The sequence below is a fragment of the Nanorana parkeri genome, unplaced genomic scaffold, assembly GCF_000935625.1.
Source record: "Nanorana parkeri isolate BGI_ZX_2015 unplaced genomic scaffold, ASM93562v1 scaffold1692, whole genome shotgun sequence".
In the NCBI taxonomy this organism is placed as follows: Eukaryota; Metazoa; Chordata; class Amphibia; order Anura; family Dicroglossidae; genus Nanorana; species Nanorana parkeri.
Genome location: NW_017307960.1, coordinates 7638 through 21371, shown reverse-complemented (window position 1 = coordinate 21371; position 13734 = coordinate 7638). Strand labels below are relative to the sequence as shown.

Here is a 13734-nt window from a genome sequence, read left to right as displayed (position 1 = left end):
GGGGGATGTTGGGTTGTACAGGGACAATGATGGCATGCTTGGACTTGTAGTTCCCTAAGTGATTTGTGGGGGTGGGGGGTACAGTTCCAGTGGATGTTTATATAATGGGGGGGCGAAAAAAACATTTCTGCCCCGGGCGCCCATAACTCTGGTAACGCCACAGCAGCCACACACTGTGTGTGTCTATGGATGCACACATTAAGTCTGGACCCCATAATTAGAAAAAGTAAAAAAAAAACCTGAAGGTTTAATATCACTTCAACCCTTAACCATCTCTACTGCAACTCAGAATTCATCATATACTCTATAACCCTGTACAGTTAATCTTTAATGTATTTAATAAAATTGTAACAAAGGTCTAACAATTTTTAGCAAGAGGATGGGGGGATTCGCTGCAGCATATCCTCAGTCTCCTGGGTTGAATAACCCTCAGTGTTGCTCAACTCCAAAGACTGAACACCATGGTACCCTTCATTTACAGTGTACTGCTGCAGAGAATGGCACTGATGGCATTAGTGTCACTCTCTGCATCAGTAAGGACTGCCCAGACCACAGAGCAATGGAAGAAGAAGAACCCTGGTGTATCATGTGACAGGAGAAGTGAACAATCTAGGACGACATAGCTAAACTGGAAAGTGAGCTGAATTGCAGAATTTTTCCAAATCAGCTATTTTGGCCTAGATTGTTCACTTCTCCTGCCTTCTCCAAACTCTTCACCGTTTTGTGAATAACCCTCTTAATAAAAAAAATATGCATTAGTGAGGTTAACTTCAGTGCAAACAACATGTCAAAACCACATGCCAGAATGAAAAAGAAGATCCAGAGAAAATGGCAGATAAAATTATAGGCATACCTCAACTTTTCCTGAAAAAGTTGTACTTGCCACTTTCTCTCCATTTCCCTCCCTGGCCAGACCACCCATCACATTAATGGACCAATAAAGAGGTTTAGGAAGAGACACCTGCTAAGGTTATTATCAGCTTTTACAGGAAAAGTGAGATTTGCATGTTATTTCAATTGCCTATATGTCTGGATGTTGACATATGTTTTTCAGTGTTACGTTTATGCATTTCTGCATTACATCATCAGTTTGAATTGTTTCATTATATCATAGTCCAGTTCTCTATCCACATACACACCACCTCATCTATGCCCATAGCCCTCAGCTTGTGTAGCAAGCGTTTGTGTGGTACCGTATCAAAAGCCGTATCATCAGTTTGAATTGCTCAGGTTTGAGGCAAGTTAAGGGCTAGGGATTTAAACAGGCTAAGCGGCAAGGGTTAATGTTAGGCAACAGGTTAAATGTAAAGATATGTATGTTGTAACAACACAGTCTCAGTTTGTATATCTGAATCATTCTGCACTCACCTAGAAGCAAAATTCAACTGTCCAGTAATGCAAAAGGAGTACAAAAGAGCCTTTATTGTCCATATTTTCTATCCTCCACCAATCCCCACAGTCAAGCTCACCTACTGGTGTTTGAAGCTTAGATATCCGTCTTCTCAGCTCACCATTTGTTCTCGGATGCACTTCACTCTCCTGGTCTTTTAAAGTAAACATACTACACAAAGATTTCCTAGTCATCTCCATCTCAGAGCTTTTTGAGAAAATCTGTGTAACCAAACAGTAAGTAGATGGACAATCTGAGTGGACAAAAAGCTACAGTATATGAAGTGTAGCTCTTTTAACCCTTTCTCATCGAGAGGAACTGCCTCTAAAAAGTATGTTGCACCAAAAGGGGGCCATTTATTGATTTTACTATTGGGCACTGTCATAAAAATGTATGTAATACCAAGGACATTCTGTCTGCACATCCAATCAGATAACTCTTCTGCATATTACATATTACATTTTGGGGCACTTTTATATTGATTCAGTCTTCCAGCCTTGGAAAAAAGACAGATTGCCTTGTGTCCAAAGGAGGTATTCTTGTATTTAAGATTATCCGTCTGCTGTAAGAACACAATTGAATTGCATATGAGGACTCTAGAGATAGTTTTAGTGAGACTTCCAATAATTATAAACAAGAAATACATTATTATGGCCAAATTTTATTGTCCTTCCACTTTTTTCTGTTACTACTGCTGTACCCAAAAAGTTAACAGATCTACCTTTCTGCTAAATTCAATATTGCAAGGAAGGACAGCCAAGTAATTTCCCACCACCTTGTCCTTATGCTTGAAGAATCCATTGCATCTACTAAGAAATGTTTACACTGGGCTTGTTGCTTTGGTAGAACTATAAACACAATCCTCAATGGTTAAATTTCTTAGTACACTGTATAGATCATTTAAACGGGATAGAGGAATAGAGTAGGTCATTGTTTTTTAAAATGTTGGACTTTTGCCACTTATTATACTATTTTTCTATGCACCTTTTCCTCTAATGGGAGAGATTAGGATTTATGTAGAAGACTGATTTCTAAAAGAAAGTATTTACTGAATGCATGGACTTAATTCTAAGGACTTTAGGACATTTTCAGAACAACACCCATACTTAACACTGGACATCTCTGTCTAAAGGGGCTGCAACTCTGAAACTTTTAGGAAGGTTAGACTTTGAGGTCATGAATTTGTAGTGACAACCAGTTTAGCCTATGGGTCATTTTATTGCATAGGTGACACACTCAAACACTGTTGTGGTGGTACTGTTAGATAACATTGTTAACTTCATTCTTGGAAACTTGCAGATATTCATTCATTGGAACTTCATCTGCATTTTCTTGACTAACGTCGCTAGAATCTGTTGAAAATGGTTTCACATTCTGAGATGTCTTGGTCCTACAGAGCATGAGTAGCCATTGTTTGTAACCCTGTCCTATAAAAACATACAACAGAGGATCTAGGCAGGTGTTCAGAACAGCTAAACTTAATGTTGCCACAACAGCCTTCTGGAGGACCTTCTGTAAGCTGCATATGTTTGGGTAGTGGACCAAATAATAGAGGTGGACAGTCCTCTGAACATGGTATGGGAGAAAGCAGACACAGCAAACAAGTAGAACTAGGACAATCATAATGACCTGTTTTCTAATGCTTCTTTTCTCCATAGGCATATGCATGATGTGTCTGATGAGTAACACATTGCTAACTACAATTATCAGCATGGGAAGAATAAATCCAACAATTAGAGCATAATAGTTCAAGTACATTATTCTTTTCCATATCTGCAGATGAGTGGGCTCAAAGCACCTGGTTACACCACCCCGGTCAACTGTACCAGAAAGCAGGAAGGGAGAAGTGCTAGCAAAAGTAAATACCCATACACAAGCACAGGTGATGGTTATTTTTTTCTTATTAACTATTCCAGGATATGCTACTGAAATGTATCGAAACACACTCAGGCAGGCCAAAAAGAAGATGCTGGAGTACATGCTGAAATAGAAAGAAAATGATGCAACCCGGCACAGGAAGTCCCCAAATATCCACACTGCTCCTTTAAGATAGTAGGTTATTTTAAGAGGCAGGAAAACTATGAAGATTAAGTCTGCTGCGGCGAGATTTAGTAAACAAATAGTAGAGGTGCCTTTCTTTTTCTTTATCTTGTAAAAGATGTATATAGCTGCCCCATTAAACAGCAGTCCAACGAAAAAGACAATTATATAAATGGTGGTGTACACCAGATGCTTGAAATCATCTTCTGGAGCGCAAGGATGGCTCGTATTGGTATGGTTGCCTTCATGGGTGTCCATCTAAAAAAAAATATTATGATATAGAATGTTATGTTCAATATACCAATGGCATGAACACACTAAATTGTTATAATTCATGCAGTGTAACCACAGAATTCGTACAGTGTAACTACATAAAGAAAACACTTTGAAATAGGCTGTCCATCAATAAAACACTTAAGGGAGAACTATGAGGTGAGTGCTTTTGACTCATCCTCATAGTTCTAGCCGACCTGTGACAATGACATTGTCACAGGTCGGCTCAGTAGATCCGGAAGTGAGCGAACACATACTGGCGTTCGCTCTCTTCTCGATCCTGTCACGGCTCTCTGCCGTGACAGGAGAGTGGCTGGATTCCCCCCTCCCCGCTCCGATCCTCCAGCGCTGACTGGCGGAACGGACGGGGGAGGCGGCGGGTACAGCTGGCTCTGCCTCTAAAAAGGGAGAGCCAGCTGTCACTCACGCAGCTGGGCGGATCCAGACATAATTGTCGGGATCCGCTTCAGCTGCGGCGTCTAAGTATACCGCGAGCTGTAGCTCGCGGTATACTGAGGCGTCTCAGTATACCGCGAGCTGTAGCTTTTTTGACATTTAATTAGAATCCACTATGGTTCAATGTCATTGGCTTCTTAAGGATTCTCCACAGAAATGTATACAGAACACACTCCAGATAAAAAAAGATCACAGAAATGCCATAGTGGTTTTGTTCTGCTGCAGTCCAGTAACACTTATAGGTCTTGTCCCTCCCAACCTGTAACAGTGAGAGTGAGTACGGTAAATGAACAATACCATGCAACAGCCAGGCATTCAAAATGATAATTCCACAGTCCTCAAGTGCTGACTACTCGGAGACTCAGCTTTCATTGGAAGGGGCGAACTAATAAAAGTAATCAAGTTTTATCTTTTTCTAATCATTTGGTCCCCATAGCAGCTGCTTGGACTGCTACGGCTATAGATACACCCTATACCATTTCCTTATACACAATTTTGTGGGCCTGTATGCCAACCTTTCTGTCACATTTATAAAAGATAAACTAGCTCACTGGCATGTTACAAAAAGTTGAACTGGTTTTTAAACATTTTGAATTAAAGTTCTGTATTTTCAGGAACTTAGAGGTAGAGAGAGGGGCTATATTACAAATAATTACATTTGCCTCACTTATAGTGCTGTACTGACCATAAGAACTTATTGTTTACAGAATCCTTGTACAACATATGCCTCCTTATAAATATGGTAAATTCAATAAAATAACAGCTGGACAAAGGTTGCCAAATGAGACAGAGGGAAAGGAAAGAGCTGACAAATTTCCCAGGTGAACAAATCATTAAAGCGTTTTTATGTAAATGGTACTAAAAATTAGCCTTTAGAAAAAACAAAGGTTCACTACAAATTAGACATACACAGATTAAATATTTTATCATCAAAAGTCCCCTTGGAGTGCACAAAGGAATTTATTGAATACAGACATACTGGTTGACCTAAAGATTGTTGTATCATGCAAACCAATCATCAAAATTGATGATTTGCACAATTCTCTTTGCTACACACGGTATACACACATACTTCAACCAGCAGCATAAGAGTCACTGAGGCTGTAATGGGAAATACAAAAAAATGCCCAAAGGGATTAAGCGTTGCATATTTCTGCAATGCAAAGTAATGAAGCGTCACTGATAGGGTTTAAACATAATTCTATTCACATGATGTTCAACTGACTTCTTTAACATTTATTTTTTCACATTTCCCTACATACTTTTCAATATTGATTTTCCATACCAAAAATATTGTTCTCTAAACAGGGATCCCTTGGCAGACCGCAGTCCCGACACAGACTGAGTGGCGGTACTGCCCGGACCACGATTGCCAACCTGCACTGGGTTATAGCTGCCTGACAGTGAACACACTGGGCCCCGAGGCCACTGCATCCCCTGGCACCCTTAACACAGCACAGGCCCTACCCCCCCACCCCCCGCTTTAGTCATTGATTGCTAGGACCGCTGGCGGTTGCATATCAGCACCACACAAAGCAGTAGTGTCAGGGCTAGATCCATACTTTTATCTTCCCTTGGCCAACTTCTTTGTAGCGCCCTGCTCCCCCACCAACTCAACACATACAGCATGAATAACAAAAGTCAATTTTACAAGGCTTATACAATAATATAATAACCACAAGCTTGACCATGTATACAATTCAGGGATAGACACCGGTAGCACTCACAGCATACATTTCTGTTTATGGTGTCACATAAGCAAAGGTTAATAACAATTTTAAATACATCTAGCCAACAACCATTTCTTGGAACAAACATGCATTCTCAAGGTATCTGGATAACTCCACTTCTGGCATCAAACTATTTAACTCATACAAGGTACATCATAATGGAGTGTCTCCACCCAGGAGAAATCATTAACCTACAGCCATCCTTATGCCATACATGTACACAATGCTTTATCTATCTAAGGACTGAAAATAAGTAAATAAATGGAGGGTGAACTCGAAAAAATGGATTTAATGAGCATAGAAAAAAATGCAGCAACCTGGGCAATATATTTTAAAGTAGACGGGGTGGTTGCCCACTTCCCCTAAGCCCATTCTCACTTACTCCAATACCATACTCTGACTCGTCCTGCTCTATACTATTTCCAGGCAACAAGTGATGGAGTATGTTAACAGGAGACAGAGATTTATGTGTGCAACTGGCAGGAGGGTACCCTGACTACACTACAGTTTAAAGAATGACCTTGAAGTTTTACACCAAAGAGTGCTTCCTGGTGACTGGCTCACATGTACTTCCCCTGGCAGGCCCTAGGCCTTGGCAGAAGTACCGTAACACAATCTTTAAGGTCTTAGTTGCACATGGTTCCAGGTTCAAGCAGCGCAAGTTATCACCACTCCAGAGTCCCATGAGACATAGGTACTCTAAGTTACAGGAGGTGAGCTCAATGAATGCCACCAGCCACCTCCACAGATCAACCCTTTGCTCTTAAACTACCCAGAACCAGCTGCTCACTTTTATTCTTAAGGTATTTGTTGTGCATTACACCATTCACTGTTCTGTCAGCCCCACATATTTTAAGTCTTCTTCCACTAGACCAACTGCCTGCAGCAAATTAACCTACATCACATGCATAGAACTTAGAACACATAGCACAAAGGCTTTTTCTTAGCGTTAACAGATTTTGCTTGTTGCTGATTCAACAGTACACACATTGGTTATAAAAACATTTCTTCCATCTGAACAACAACCAGGAACAAGTCTACTCTTTGGTTTTATAGTCCGGTAACAAGGTTAAACATTTCACTTACATAGTCCCATTTAGAAGAGTGAGGGTGGGTTGTTTCGGTGCTCTTGCGGATACATTTTGAAGATTAATACTTAATACTCCCCAAATCAGGCCCAAGAGCTAGCAGACCTCTGAGACTTTCCCCAGAGGGGATAGCCTCTGAATATAGATCTACATGGTGACTGCCAGACTTCTTTCTTTAGTCCATCCTGGTCTAGAATTTAAGGTTGTATCTTTCAAGTGACACTAAACTCAGAAATGAAACCTTAAAAATGCATTTAAGTACCTTAACTATTAACAAAAATGTATCTTCTGCGTGTATCCTGTAGATCCTCAAATCATCTCTGACTTGGTGCTGACACTGTCCTTCCTTCTGGAGGGTGGCTACTTTTGTTCCCCATGGTCCCTGTGTGTGTTGTAAAGTAGCCACCACTCCAAGCTCTCTCCCGTAATGGATTACAATCTCAAGACAAATTAGTAAACTAAACATGTGATTGCAGTCCATCACAGGAGTGAGCTTGGAGCGGTGGCTACTTTACAACACACACACAGGCACCATAGGTAACAAAGGAAACCACCCTCCAGAAGGAAGGACAGTGTCAGCATGAATTCAGAGATGACTTGAGGATCTACAGCCGAGTGTTAGAAGTTATGGTACTTGAATGTATTTTTAAGATTTAACTCCCAAGTTTAGAGTCACTTTAATAACACTATTTTGGGAACCATTATGACACTGCTCTAAAACAGGGAAAAAAAATGAGCACCCATAGTGCAGTAACCTCCTTACCTTACAATTAATCATATGCGTCCCCTGTAGAAAAACTAGATAGCAGGCAGCTTCTTGGCTGCTAGTTTCTCCTCTACCTTCCTCTAGTAAATACCAACAAGCACACTACTAAAATATTGCTGCAGGCTTGCACTCAGATAAAATGACCTAACCTACATATGCTGCCAATATACTCAATTTAGTGGTGCAGAAATGTAATAATATAATTTAGGTTATGGACACATCTAGAGAATAGGCAACAGTCAGTTGCAGTGTACATTGTTTCAAATTCTCTTCTTGCCATTCAAAGAAAAATTGTCCTCTGTGCTACAAGTTCATGAACAATTTTGCTATTAACATCCATTAACACACTGGGTACACTGAATTGGCTCCTTGAGCAAAGATAAGTTGCAGGCACTTGATATACAGTATATGCTCATAAGGGAAGACTATGCTGCAAAAATTGAATATGATATGCTATAGACCAAGTTTGCAGGTCTCATTGGTGGAGGAGTGGGCGTCATTAGTATGCACAGCAGAAGATGAGTGTTTTGGAATGGGAACCAGAACATGACTACTACCACTAATATACTGTATGTATATACTGTATATACAGGGTCACCATCAGGGGGGTACGGCAGATACTCATGTAAGGGGCCCGGCGGAGGCCTGGCCCTAGCAGCGCAGGGCCCCAGCATTGCTGCTCCAGCGTCTTTGAGACAAGCTGGGGCCCCATCAGCGTAGCTGCTCGTCTGAAGTCGTGACGTCACTTCCGGCCAGTCCAGCGGGAGAGGAGGCACGGTGTGCAGGTAAGTGGAGCTGGGAGGGAAGGAGCTGGGAGGGAGGGGGATGCAGCTCTGACCAGCCCACCTGAGACTCCTTCAGAGCCCACCATAGACAGTCTCAGATGGGCTGTGCAGCATCTATGGTGGGCTCTGTAGGGTCACTCTCCAGAGTCCAGTGGGTCACTAATCCCTACATCCATCACGTCACTAATCCCTGCGTCCAGCGGGTCACTCAGCCCTGCATCCAGCGGGCCACTCAGCCCTGCATCCAGCGGGTCACTCAGCCCTGCATCCAGCGGGTCACTCAGCCCTGCGTTCAGAGGGTCACTCAGCCCTGCATCCAGCGGGTCCCTCAGCCCTGTGTCCAGCGGGTCACTCAGCCCTGCGTCCAGCGGGTCGCTTATCCCTGCATCCATCGGGTCGCTAATCCCTGCGTCCATCGGGTCGCTAATCCCAGAGTCCATCCGGTCGCTAAGCCCTGAGTCAAATACATATACTGTTCAACTGTTTTCTATTGGCCGGGACCAGCTGTCATTAGAATTAGAGCTTGTCAGAGCTGGCGGGGATATGAAAGCCGACTCTGCTAAGCTCTCATCCTAATGACAGAACAGCGTCTGCTGTTTAGATGCTGTTCTGTCATTAAGATGAGAGCTTAGCAGAGTCGGCTTTCATATCACTGCCGGCTCTGACAAGCTCTAATTCTAATGACAGCTGGTCCCGGCCAATAGAAAACAGTTGGGCGGAGCTAGCTGTCACAATCGTTTTCTATTTTGGTTTTTTCTACTTTTTTAACTGTTTTTCTATTCTGCTCGGTACCACAGAGGTACCGAGCAGAATAGCCGAGCCAAATGCCGCCCAGTGTTTGGCCGACCCGAAGCCACCCGATGTACGGCTGATTTCGGTCGATATATGGCTGAAATCAGCTGTACAAGCCTGAAGTGAATAGCCAAACATTGTTTGGCTCACTTCACTTCGGGTCGGTTATTCACTTGGCTGCATACGGCAGCTTTGTGAATAGACCCCTAAGTCTTAGGATGCTTTTTTCTGTTGCTGTCTTCATTTGTTCTTTTTTTCCATGTATTTCGAGGACATATCCCAATGGCCTTTAGGATGGGGGCCTCCCTAAGTGATGGTCATCTTTGAAGATTGCTGAAGGGGGAGTTACAAGGGTTCACTGAGCAAGGGTTACAAGGGTTCTAGAAGAGTGATATTTTTATAGTTTATATACAGTATAAAAAGTAAAAAAAATCTGCAAAAAATGCTTAGAAAAAAGGTTAAAGGTAATAATTAAAACTAAAAAGGGTTAACCAAGGTGCTAAAATGTTCTTTAACATTTTTTTTTTTTTTCTACATTTACACATAATACCATCAGTAACTTTTATCAACAGAGGAATGCAAAGGAAGGCCAAGGTGTATTGGTCCTTCTTTAACTATGTTTTACCATGTGCATTGTGACTAAATTACTGGTTAAACAATACCTATTGATTATTATTATTACAGGTATTTATGTAACCCCAACAATTTATGTAGTGCTTTACATACTGTATCATCTGTGTCACCATTTTAAAAAAGGCTTGTAAAAAAATTAACTGTAGCCTGCAGCAATTAAGAAATATACCCTGTGGAAATTAGACTGGAGAGGCTGTAAAGACGCAGTAGCATTAAGATGTAAAAATTCTTCCTATGTACCCCAATTTCCCAAGATACACAGTATTTTGTTACAAAAAGGACATTCAATAAGGGTTTACATTCACTTCAAAAGATGAGTACCTACAAACCCAACACTAATCTCTCCCTGTATGTACTTTATCAGCAGAGTTTCCTGTGCTTTCCCTATTATAGCTAAATACATTGTCATAATGGCTGCTGGGAACCCAAGCTTTTATATTGAGGATGCTGACTTATCAAAATGCCCCCTTTTTCGGTCCGCCTAAGCCTTTTGACCTTAGGCCAAGAAGTGCAATATTGGTGGTTGGTTGCTATGATGGAGAAATCGTGCATTCGTTTACTGGGTCCATGAACTGGAAACAGGCTGGATTCGCCTCAAACCCAATCTTAACCTGACCCTCATCTCTATTACCGTGTATGTGTAATCATAGCAAGACGTATGTGTACCCAATGTATCCTTGTGTATCCTTGTGTCTAGTAAACTGTGTAGGTGTGCACATTTTGCTGGAAACGGTGTGAACAAGCTCTTAGGGTAGCTTGCCACCACCTGCAGTATGTCAGCTGATTAGTTTGCTAGGCAACCATACACACACACACACACACACACACACACACACACACACACACATCCCTGTCAGTCAGATAGGATAGTTTCCACACACTGACACTAATGTGAATGTATTCAGCAGCCACAGAACTTACAACTGAGCAAACAGGCACCATGAGAGAACAAATTCTCTGTTCGGGTACTAATTTGTAGCTTGTTGCGCAGAAACTCCAAATGAATTTTGTACATTTAGGTTCCTGGATGGGCAGTGCATAGAAATATGTTTAACAGGAAAAATTACAAAAATACAAGAAAGAAAATGAGGCCTGAAAAAGTTGGCGATTTGCTTTGGAATAAAAAAAGGAAGGAAAGACCAAAATAAACTTTACTGTTTTGGGCAGTACGGTTTATCCTGCTGGTGGGAGCGCACCAAAAATTTCAGCAATCCGCCTTGTTCAGAACAGGCTCCATATGAATTACTCTGTTAATTTTCCATGATGCTCTACTTATACTGTAGAGGTATGGATGTAGGATGGAATGTAACTGTTGGCCAATCACCTCTGGAGGTGTTTCCTCACCTGCTGTGGGGAGAGGTTTAGCCAGCGTACTGACGTGGCTGTAGGTTATACAGACCAACCAGGGTTAGGTCTTCAGATCAGGGTTAGATTTTCAGATCAGGGTAAGGTCTTCAGATCAGGGTTAGGTCTTCAAATACCAGTGCATCATCCTGTTCACAGCAAGTCCAACCACAACATGGTTGCCATGAATAGGATCCATGAAATTTTTTAGTCTGTCCTTAGGTGTTTTGCAAGAGCAAGAAATAACAACTTGGGGGGCGGGTCCTGCTCATGGCGGAGTAAGACGTGTGCTTCACGAGCTCCGTGGTTTCCTCCACTTTTATACCGTACCAGCGATTTATACCACTCTGTCTGATCCCCCCAAATGACATCTAAACGCAAGAAGGAAAGTGCATCATCCTCCCAGACCGGAACCCCCTTTTTGACCCAGAAGCCTAGACGGATCCGGCGGGCCCGCCGGGATTCTTCTGCTGCCTCACCCAACCGACGCCCCGCGGCACCGCGTGGCCCCATCGAGCCTTGAATTTCCCAGCGCCACCACTAATTTCCCCGGACGAGAGGGACATCGCAGACCAGAGAGCCTGTCCACGATTACACACCCCGAAGCCGCTTGGACTCCTGACCGTCTGACGCACCCGAGACACGCGGATCCTCAGGGACACCCAGGTGACATTTTGCATACTTACCTATGCTGCTGTTGGCAGGCTCCAGACCCCTGGGCTTTCCACCGACCAGACTATATCCTTTTTATGGCTCCACCCGGGGTCCCTAATGGGCCCTCTAAATCCACCCCCCCACACACGATGGACTCACTATCGCCAAACGAACAGGGGCCGGATATGTCTCTCCCGTTCAGATCTGCCTCAGCGGGGGGAATGCCGGGGCCCCGGCACTATGTTGGGATGCGGCTCCACTCGGTCGGGAGTCCTTCCATTTGAGTCCCGGCCCCCCCATACAACCCATATGGCCGCTTCTACCTGCATAGCTATTTAGTTCACTGCTTAGAATGTCTATTGATTGTCTCACAGATGGGTATAATCTATTCCCCTGATCTGGTCTCTCCTGGCGACTAACGAGGGATGGGATAATCACAGTCAAATGCTGTGCCGTGAGGAGACTGGAGCGATGGAGGGACGTGCCTCGGGGGTCGACCCTTAGCTTCCGGTGGAATATGGGGGTAGCGCCCGCCGGGGACCCTTGGAGCCGCCTTACACCTGGCGCCTGCACCAACTGTCACACTTTCTATCCTCTCTCCCGCCGCCTACTTCCTATGCGAAACCGCTTTCGCCCTATGAACAAACTTGCACCGAAGCGGGTCCCAATGCTAAAGCATTGTCACTATGTTACCAGATGGTACTATCTGCAGACTTGGAGGCCCCGCTCAGGTTCCTGGAGCGATGGGAGGGGGAGCTGGGGATCCAGTTCTCACAGGAGTAAAGCTCCCGGATGTTACACCACTCTCTGAAGTCGTCCATCTGCAATAGCTACCAGGAACTGGGATACAAAATCCTGACAAGGTGGTACCGGACCCCTCATAGACTTCATCAGATGTCCCGAGACAATCCGGACATTTGTTGGCGCTGCGGCTCCTCCCCCGCGCATATGCTTCACATTTTTTGGTCCTGCCCGTCACTGACACCGTTTTGGACCCAGGTCCGCCTTATTTCACAAAAATTTACTGACCACGCCATTCCGGAAGATCCAGCATTCTTCCTTCTCCACCATAACCATTTCCCAGCGAAAAGTTACTCCCGTTCAGTCCTAGTGCATATACTGAACGCGGCCCGGGCATGTATACCCCTTCTATGGAGACAAGTCATCCCGCCCACGGTCAAACTGTGGTTCTCCAAGATAAATGATATTCGGTTCATGGAAGATCTCACCAGTTCCATAAAGGGCACCTCCTCCAGGTTCACAGCTACCTGGTTTTACTGGATAGACTTTACGGCCACTGCGGAATACCGCATGATAATGGAATCCTGAAGCCTGAGATTTAGGCACCCAGCAAGTCACCTGATCCCCTCCCCTTCCTTCCTCCCTCCCTCTTCTCTTCCCTCTTGTGTTGTGTCCTACACCTCTCCTTCCCCCCATATTATGTCAGTCTCCCCTCCCCCCCTGACCTCCGAGGTATCCAGATGTTGTTACTACCGATGGTCATGCAGCTGCACCATCGTTAGATTATGTGGTGTACGAGGTGTCCCGCTCTATAAGCCTCATTGGGAAGGGGGGAAGACCGGTTCACTACATTGGTAGCCCAGCGGAGCGGACGAAATCCTTGAGGAGATTCTGTCTCTGTTTGTTCTTTAGCTATATGGCTCCACAGTGTGGCTCCGATATGGACGGGCTCAGATACCTACACGATTGTTTTCTTATGTTTCCATTGAACCTGTTGGAGCTGATTTTATCTGTATGTGTATATGACCTGTACATGCTACCT

At 43.8% G+C, this 13734-nt stretch overlaps 1 protein-coding gene across 1 annotated transcript; it reads right to left on the bottom strand.

Annotated features, from left to right (window-relative positions):
- Window positions 1–2650: 2650 nt before the first annotated feature.
- LOC108799319 (cysteinyl leukotriene receptor 1-like) lies at window positions 2651–11977 on the bottom strand. The gene is made up of 2 exons (XM_018571175.1): window positions 11777–11977; window positions 2651–3688 (listed from the first exon to the last, which is right to left on the bottom strand). The coding sequence occupies exons 1-2, from the start codon at window positions 11975–11977 to the stop codon at window positions 2651–2653; spliced, it is 1239 nt and encodes a 412-aa protein (XP_018426677.1).
- Between the last annotated feature and the right edge of the window lie 1757 nt (window positions 11978–13734).

Bases quoted from the DNA above. Each gene is read 5' to 3' on its own strand.
- LOC108799319 (XM_018571175.1), bottom strand. From the start codon at position 11,977: ATGCAAAATGTCACCTGGGTGTCCCTGAGGATCCGCGTGTCTCGGGTG. The intron at 3,689-11,776 runs GTGAGGCAGCAG...ATTTTTTTTTAG, and splicing joins TGCCGCGGGGCGTCGGTTGG to ATGGACACCCATGAAGGCAA.